Genomic DNA, 9,698 nt, shown 5'->3' with positions numbered 1-9,698 from the left:
GAGGCCTACACGGGCACGGTTTTTTTTTATAGTCTATATGGTTGTTATCATAATGGAAGATAACTTTCAGGAAGGTAATTATTCTCCCAAAATGTATGACTAGTAACAAGTTTTTATTCATTAAATGACATTAATATTATTATATATTTGCAAGAATGACAATAAAGGAGAAAATTATATGTTATATATAGGTTTTTGTTATCAAGTAAATAGTTTATAAATAGTTCTTAAGTATATATGATATATCAGTGTTGTAAGCGCATGTTTATGATTTTGTTGAATTTGTTTTTTAGCAGCCTGAAGATGGGGGAAATCTCCCGAAACGTTGTTGTTGTGTTGCTGATGATATGAAATAAATTATTGTATTTTAATAAGGAAGAATTGTGTCATTCACTAAATCCTGTTTAAAACAATATTTATTTTATGACGACGTTTCGACCTGAGTTTCAGGTCTTCATCAGGACTAAAGAACAAAAGAGATAACACCAACATTTAGAGAAACATAAAATTGAAAAGGAATAGTATACAAACAAATTTGGAATTATACAAAATATTGAATTGAATCATAAATAATAAAAAATTGATAGTTGATAATCGAATAGTAAAAAAAAATTTGATAATCATGGAATTAGATGGTAGCAGATTGAAAACATTGAAAGACGAAATATAATATTATGTAGGTAAGAAGATATGTAAGTGGTGTCTAAAAAACTGAAAAAACAAATATTGAATCTAAAAATTGAACAATATGACAGAAAATGAAATATAGTGCGTGAGTGACTTATATCTGAATTACAGTGAGAGTATTAACTTATATACCTATACATCTAACTATAAATATATATATGTGTATATCTATATATAAAGATAGGAAAAAGGTAGAATATGGAGAATGGGAAAAGATTAATGTAAGAAATATGAGAACGAGAGAAGGGACTCACAGTCTAGGGGAGAAGGTAGGCTAAAATTGATTGATTTTTAGAAAGGCACACTAGAGTGGGCGATGGACAGACAAAGGATTCGCCAGAAACGTAACTGTCAAGAAAGACTGTTAAGACACAGCAGTTGATATGAGATAAAAATGACAAAATAGAAGTAAAGTTACGGATTAAAAAACATAAAAGTCTCTCCAACTTTGTTGTGAATTTGCTACGTCACATACACTCCGACTACCTCACGTTCCAGGGTAAATTTTTTAAACAAATTTCAGGCTTGGCTATGGGTAATTCTCTAGCCCCTGATCTTTCCAATATCGTACTTAATGATTTACTCAACTCCATTATTCCACAGTTTTCTAATGACATCATTTTTATTTAAAAATATGTTGACGACCTCTTAATACTGAATCCTAATAAAATCCCCGATATCTTATTTGCTTTCAATTCCTACCATCCGTGCTTACGTTTTACAGTTGAATCAGAAACAAACAATTATATACCATTTCTTGACCTCCTCATCATAAAAAACACCAATAACACTATATCCACCTTTTGTCCACATTGGTACACAAAACCAACATACTCAGGAAGACTTCTAAATTATCACTCCCAACATCCTTACCATCAAAAACTAAACACAGCTAAAAATCTTATTCATCATGGTTTTTCTCTCTCTGATTCCCAATTTCATGATAATAACTATCTCTGCATTAAACAAATTCTCTTAAACAACAACTTCCTTCCTAAAATCATCGACAAACTCATTTACAATTATATAAAGCATACCCCATCTACATAAAATTCTCTACAATCTTTTTCCATCACCCTATATAGATCATTACCTTACATCCCCTTTCTTACAGATAACATTTATAAACAATTACGTTCCTCCATCCCTAACCTCTGCATAGCCTTCAAAGCCCATAACAAACTGTCTTTTATTTATACCTGTCTTAAAGATCCTATCCCTCCTTAGTACTGTTCCCATGTTGTGTACTGTATCCCATGTTCCACTTCTAATTGTGACGCATCGTACATTGGCGAAACAAAAAATTATCTTAAAGACCGCATAATCCAGCACAAATATTCCGTCTCCTCCCGTAACTTCACGGCTTCAAAATTATCCGAACATAGGTTAACACTCAAACACTCTTTTGATTTTGATAATACCTCCATACTAGCCTCTGTTCCTAACCACGACAAATGACTGTTATCCGAAAGCATTTTTATACAATTAGAAGCTTCCCTAGTCAATCACAAAACGGACTAACAAAATCTATCCCTAGCCTATTCTCAAATAGTTAATTTATTAAAGCACCCATGATTTATTTTATTTTATCTACTATTAATTTTTTGATTTTTTTTTTTTTAAAGATATTTTTTATTTGTTTAATGTTTTTATTCTTATTGTTATTACTATTAATTTTTATTCATAATTTTTTGACCTTTGGGTTTCATTATTTTACATATCACTGGTTTTATGTTTTTTAATCCGTAACTTTACTTTTATTTTATCATTTTTATTTCATATAAACTGTTGTGTCTTAAAGGTCTTTCTTGACAGTTTGAAGTTTCTAGCGAATCCTTTGTCTGTCCGTCGCCCACTTTAGTGTGCTTTTCTAAAAATCAGTTTTAGCCTACCTTCAGCACTAGACTGTGAGTCTCTTCTCTCATTCTCATATTTCTTACATTATTCTTTTTCCATTCTCCATATTCTACCTTTTTCCTATCTTATATATGATATATATGATACATATCTTCTTACCTACATAATATTATATTTCATCTTTCACGGTTTTCAATCTGCCATCTAATTCCATGATTATCAATCAAATTTTTTTTTTCTACTAATCAATTATCAATTTTTTATTATTTATGATTCAATTCAATATTTTGTATAATTCCAAATTTGTTTGTATACTATTCCTTTTCAATTTTGTTTCTTTCAATGTTGGTGTTATCTCTTTTGTTCTTTAGCCTTGATGAAGACCTGAAACTCAGGTCGAAACGTCAGCATAAAATAAATATTGTTTTGTTTATTTATGTTCTTTGCTGACCGCACCCCCTGATTAACTTCTCCAATCAATTCTAGATTTTATGTTTTGTTTTTATTGGCGATGTCTACTTTATTACTCTTTTCTTTTCATATTCTATTTCAAAGGCTTTTTCTAGTGCCTTTTCACCCCTGGCAGCAATCATCAGGTCATTAGTGCATCCACACATTTACCATGTTCTGTTAACAATGTTACTATTTTTAGATATATTTTCCAGACTCACATGGAGAGCTATATTGAACTTAGTGAACTTGGTGTATTCTTAACAAATCCCAGATTACACCCTAAAGGATTCACCAACTTTATTTCCAATTATAACTTTTGATGAAGCATTTTCCATAGTGATGTACATTAAATTAACTAATTTATGCAGCATTGCATTGTTCACTTGAACTGTCACTGAGGTTTATATTATCTATAGATGATTGACCAGAAGTGAATTAGAAGGAGCACTGATCCTTCTTGCGTTTTGTTTTTCTTTTTAAAGAATAATGGATATTATTCCAATTTATCAGTCATCTGGGATATTTCCTTCTCTCCATGTTTCATATAAACTGATGTATAAAATACTCTGTATTACTGCTGTTATTTCACATTAATTCTGCTAATAGCCCTTTTTCACTGGGAGCTGTAAAGTCCTTCAAATCTATTATTACAAATTCAATATCATCTCTGCCAGATTCATTAATTAACAGTTGTGGTTGCCAGGCTTAACACTCTTACTCGATCTCAGCAACTTCCTCTTCCAGACCAACATTTAGCAGTTCCATGAAGTGTTCAGTGGACATATTTATCACTTCTAGTAAATTTTATTTATTTATTTTTTATATTCAGTCTTTAAGAAGTCTAAATTTGATTTTCAAGTAGATAAATAAAAAAAAGGGGGAGGGTTAATTATTATATGACGTTAAATGTTTGTTTTTTTGTTTTTTTAGAAACAAAGCTGAAATGTCTCATACTTGTCGTGGCACAATTTGTCTTGATGGTGCTACAATAGATATAGCTGATTCATGTACCTTTGTTATTTCCAACGGATCTACTCAGAGTTTCCATTTGAGAGCTGCAAATGAAGTAGAACGGCAAAGATGGGTGACAGCTCTTGAATTAGCAAAATCAAAATGCTACAAAAATGTAGAATCGGGTAAAATTTGATTTTAGTTTTATTTTACAACTGTTACTCTTTTTATTCTGTTTAATCTTTCTATGATATTAACTTGTTTATTAGTGACAATGTGATAATTTTTATTTCTTGTTTTCTTAAAAATGGAAAAATTTAATATCAATGTCACTTTGATGAACATTTTTTCTATTCCAGTCTTATTACTAAAATAATATAAAATGTTATAAATTCATTATTTATCTATGTAGGAAGATGTTCAGGTGGGGATCAAGAAAGATACAATAATAGTAAAAAACTATTATTTTTTTGGTAAACTATTCTCTCTTCTTTCTAGACTCAGCCCTGATAAAACCCTGCTAAGTGGGACAAAATGTTGGTTACTTGTAAATAGTCTTTCTGTTATTTTTGGTCCTTTCTTAACTGCCACCTGTACTATCTTCCTACATTCATCACAAAGTCAATTAATAAACTTCCAGTACTTATCAATCAAATTAGTTTTGAAAGTATTGTTCTTTTATTATTTTAGATGAAGAAGATGATGTGTATGAATCTGGTCAAAAATGTGAAGTTTCCCTAATAATGAAGGAAATGACAGCATGTTTAGAACAAATGGAAACCTGTAGCCAACTCATTTCTAAGCGTGATACAGCCCTTCAAAGAGCCCTTTCTGAGTTAGACCATATTGATCCGGGACAATTGTCAGGAAAAATGAAAGCAATTAATGAGAAGGCAACTCTCCTTCGTATTACTTCTAATGCAATGATGAATGTAAGTAAAGCTGTCAAGATAATTATCTTAAAGTAACCATAATATGAAAAATTTAAAAATGCTAGTATAGGAAGTCCCTGCTTTAAATTGCCCCATTTTAAGTTGTTTTGGAGTTACATTTTTATTCAATTTATACCAGGAACCGTTTTATGTCAAATCATATTCAGAGTTACGTCCAAAGAACACTTCCTGTCTGCTAAGGTTTCTTGTAAATGGGATGCAATCAAGCTTGAAGTGAAAAATAAATACATGAAATTAAGTGACAGAAGTTTATCGAAAGCTGACATTGAGAAAAATAATTCAAAATAATAAAAAAAAATATTGTTAAATGAAATAAGAAGGGCTTCCTGAATGAATTTGACATTTATTTACATTTTCATTGTACAGGACTCAGCTTAAGTCACTTTGCAAGGACTAGAACCTGATGTGATTAGGAAAACCACCTGTACCCAAAACTTTCTTTTTTTCCTAGTGCATGTTCAGTTAATTAATTAATTTTCTGTTACTTTGTGGTCCATAACAAAGTAATGAGTGAATTAATAAGAATATAATAGAAAACTTTATTTTGGTACACAATGTCGCTCTGTAAATAGAAGATTGTTAATGTCTGGCCAAAAAGCAAATTGTACTTTAATGTTGATAATATATGAAGAAAAAAAGTATTTGTAATTAAATATTAATTATCAATAAATAACTTCTAATAAATGAAAAATATAATTGAATCTGAGGATTTTGTATATGCAGATGTATTTATGGTAAAGCTAAATACTCAAATTGAAGTATGCTATTCCTGTATAAATTGATGTGTTATAGTCACCTATTCTTATATAATGCTGATTTATGCATGAGGAAAAAAAAATGAGCTTTAAGAACTATATCAAGCAGTATGTTCCAAACACAGAGTCTCAATACAGAATCCTATGAAATTCTAATCATTACCTTAGAATTCCTTAGTTCATTATCTTTTCATCCTTTAGTTATCTTTTCTCTTAAAAAATTGGTATTGTTATTTTCTGTGTGGCTGAGGACTTCTAGTTTTAATATTAAAAATGCTGCTCCAGCAAACATTGTTATATAGGCATTAGTTTTTATGAAGGTGGGTGATAATATTTTTAGCCTATGTTAATATTATTGTTATTGATTCATTCATCAGGATTTTGCTATAGAAAGTTAAGATTAGTCTTTTAGTTCTTGATTTGTTTATCATCCTGATTATTGCCATTGTAAAGGGGTCAGTTAAATTAAATATTAGAGTTAAGATATGTAATAATAGTGTAATTCATTTCTTCTCAGACTGCTAAAGAGTATGTTAAGCTGGCAGAAAGCTTCAGCAAAAAATATGAAAAAATGTTACTACAAGAAAGAACTAAAAAAGAAAAATTAGAAGAAATTGTAGAACAACTTGCCAGACAGCATTCTATCTTAGAACAAGCAGCCAAAGACCATAGACGAACTAAACCTAGTAAGTTTTTGCCTTTTATTATATAATTTTATTGCTTAATTTTTATATTTTTTTCCTTCAAGTGTTGATCTTTATTGTAATATTCTTAAATTGTATGGTTAATTAATATTGTTTTAACTCACATATTCACAATAATAAACATGTGTTTTATTGTTTATTTAAATACAGTTTTACTTAATCTAATTGCAAATTAAAAAGAACAATCTTAACTAACTAAGGTCCTATACTTTCTTATTATAATTATATATACGCTATTCTTATATATATGTACCTATTGCTAACTTATAATCTAACCTAAAATTAAAATACATAAAATTGTTATGCTTTTCCAAAAGTGAACAATGACGCGTACATTCTTAGACTCAGCTGATCGTGGCAGAAAGAGATAAAGATCACTTCCAAATACACAGTTTTTCAACTAACCTCAGCTCACAGAAAAACCAACAACACACCTGACTTTTTATCAATGTCCATCAATTAAATGTTCAAAGAAAACATATGATTTATCTCTCCCTCTCTGCCTGCTACCTCCTGCGCATGTGCCGCGAACACCAATTCTTCTATCTCGTTCATTAGAATTCTATCAATCCATTAATTTATAGATTTTAGAAATAAAGAATAATAATAATCTATAATTCTGAAATGGATATGATCAAATTATATTAAGGACTCATCACTTTTCGTAGTCTCTCTTCATTTGTACAGCATCATCTGGTGCCTCCATTGGTTCTTGTTCAATAGCCGATTCTCTTCCTAGTTGTTCGGAGAGCATGGCTCGCTCTGAAGAACCTGGTAGTGTTAAGGAATAATTCGCGAATGGGATTGGCTTATCCTCTTGATTAGTCGGTTTCAGCCTATTTATGTGTACAGTATACCTCCCTCCGTTTTGTAGCGATAGGGTGTACATCCATGGTGAGACCTTCTTAATAACTTTGTGCGAGCCTGACCAAGGATGCCTTAATTTCTTTGATTCCCCTGGAGTTACGGCTGGTGCATATAAATAAACCAATTCTCCTGCCTCATAACTTCGCATTCTTTTCCCTAAATCATAATTTTGGGAACACATTTCCCAACCTTTTCTGCTGACTCATTGGCTCTTTGGTTAACTTCAGAAAGCCTAATTTGTAGTGCTGAAATATAACCTTTCATCATCCCTGGGAATGTATTTCAAGACAAATTAAATGGAAACTAATGGCAAAGACACAACCATGCAATAAATAATAGAGTGAGTACCCTGTTGAAGAATGAGGTGTTGCTCTGTACGCTGCCAGAGCAAAGGATACCCATTGATCCCAATCGGCTCCATCCTGTAGGACTCTATGGCACACCATAGGTGTGACATAGAGTCCTACAGCGTCCGATGGAAACGTTCCACCATTCCATTTCCAACTGGATGGTAGGCCATAGTCTGGACAATAACCGATATGACTCCTTAAATAATTCTGATGTGAAATTTGTTCCTTTGTCAGTTAGAACTTTCTTCGGGCCTCCATGCCTCAAAACAATATGCTTTACAAATGCTTCTGCTCTTTCATTTGCCATTTTGTTGCTTTAACGGCACCATCTCTGCATATCTTGTGAAATTATCTATAAATGTCAAGAGATACTGGTTTCCTTTTGTGCTTGAACCAAATGGACCTGCTATATCTAGTGATACTAGCTCATAGGGGAAGGTCCCTTCTAATGGTGGGCCCAGTAAGCCTCTTGGGTTCTTTCTCGTGTTACAAGATTGGAAATTTCGTACATATGTTGTTACATCATTTCAAAAGCCGAGCCATCCTCCTCAAGGCCGCCGTTGGAATGGCCTCTTCATAGGGAAGATAACCAGAGGCAAGGTTCTTGAATTAAAATAATATCAGTGTCCTTACCCTTAACATACTCCTGTAGTACATTGTAAGCAGCAATGCAGTGATGCAGGTTCACTTGCAACAGCCTCATCCTCTTCTTTAATCCTCATCTGCCGGCGGGCCCCTCCCAACGGGGACAGCGAGACACCACCACCAGCAGTGTGCCCCCCCAGCAGCCAGACCTCCAGGATTGCTCTCCACCGCCAGCCTTCTAGGTCCACCAACACCCCGTCCTTCAGAGCCACCCACTGCCAGCCCTCCGGATCCACTGGTGATCAGTCCTCCAGATCCACCCATGGTCCGCCTCCCCGATTCCCTCGCTCCAGTGCGATGGGCCACCATGCACCCCCCGAGATGATAAATAAAATTACTAAACTCGAGGTGTGCACCCCCCTGTGCCTGTTCATCCTTGATCCTGATCAGACGTGTCTGCACCTCATCACTCTGGATGGAAGGATAGCCGTCAGGAATGATGGCAACCCTGCTGCATCCTGCAGCGTTTGAGTACGTTGATCTCCATTGGTCCACCTCCCCTACGCCTCTTTGCCATAGGCGCAGAAGTCCCTGAGGAGGACCTTATCCTCTTCTCAGATATTTTAGACATGGCAGGGCCAGCAGTGGAACTGCCAGGGAATGTTTCGAGCTCACTTTCCACGATCATGGAAGAGATGAGTAATGAGGAACCACTGCAGAGGAAAGGGGGAAGTGGAAACACTCCCCCCGGACCTCAGTCTAGAAGAAGGGATGGCAGAGGATCGGCCACTATGAGGAGAAGGCGGCGTGCGATCAACAGAGCCACAGCAGGACTACAGGAGACTGAGTGTTTTGGGTCCAGCAACTTTGGTTGATAGGGAACAGAGCTCTACAGGACCTGATTCTGCTGGGGAGCCAAGGAGTTTGGATCGGCCACAGGATACCGGGAGACCTTCAGGCCCATCAGCCTTGGCTGATAGGGACCGGAACTCGGCGGGACCCGGACCATCCAGGAGGGCTAGAAGGAGGCTTAGGGTCAGTTCTCAGGATACCGAAGGTCAACAGGGCACCTTCACCTATGGTGTTAGAGACCAGAACCCTTCGGGACCTGGAACGACCAGGAGAGCTGATATGAGGCGAGGGAGGTGGCCCCAGGACACTGATGAACAACCGGGCCCATCAACCTTTGTTCATAGGGACCGGAATTCTTCAGGACAGGGACCCTCCACTGAGAAGAGGATAAGGTCCTCCACAGGGACTTCTGTGCCTATGGCAAAGAGGCCTAGGGGAGGTGGACCAATGAGACCAACGTACTCAAACGCTGCAGGATGCAGCAGGGTTACCATCATTCCTGACGGCTATCCTTCCGTCCAGCTCACTCGTGAGCAGAGTGGTGAGGTGCAGACACGTCTGATCAGGATCATGGATGAAGAGGCACAGGGGGGTGCACACTTCGAGTTTAGTAATTTTATTTATCATCTCGGGGAGTGCATCGTGATTTGCGAAAACCAAGCTCGTAGGGACTGGCTGTCGACT

At 35.3% G+C, this 9,698-nt stretch overlaps 1 protein-coding gene across 1 annotated transcript in view; it reads left to right on the top strand.

The window, feature by feature from the left end:
- LOC106679677 (oxysterol binding protein) overlaps positions 1-9,698 on the top strand; it is a 53,225-nt gene that overhangs the window by 9,991 nt on the left and 33,536 nt on the right. Inside the window, exons 2-4 of the mRNA XM_067049063.1 lie at positions 3,928-4,133; positions 4,639-4,880; positions 6,174-6,342. Of these exons, the coding sequence (XP_066905164.1) occupies positions 3,928-4,133; positions 4,639-4,880; positions 6,174-6,342 (617 nt within the window). The remainder of the gene's footprint in view (positions 1-3,927; positions 4,134-4,638; positions 4,881-6,173; positions 6,343-9,698) is intronic.

The sequence above is a fragment of the Halyomorpha halys genome, unplaced genomic scaffold (genome assembly GCF_000696795.3).
Source record: "Halyomorpha halys isolate HHAL.00 unplaced genomic scaffold, Hhal_1.1 Scaffold214.1, whole genome shotgun sequence".
Taxonomy (NCBI): Eukaryota; Metazoa; Arthropoda; class Insecta; order Hemiptera; family Pentatomidae; genus Halyomorpha; species Halyomorpha halys.
Note: the sequence above shows the minus strand (reverse complement) of the source record. Positions and strands in the feature narration are given on the sequence as shown.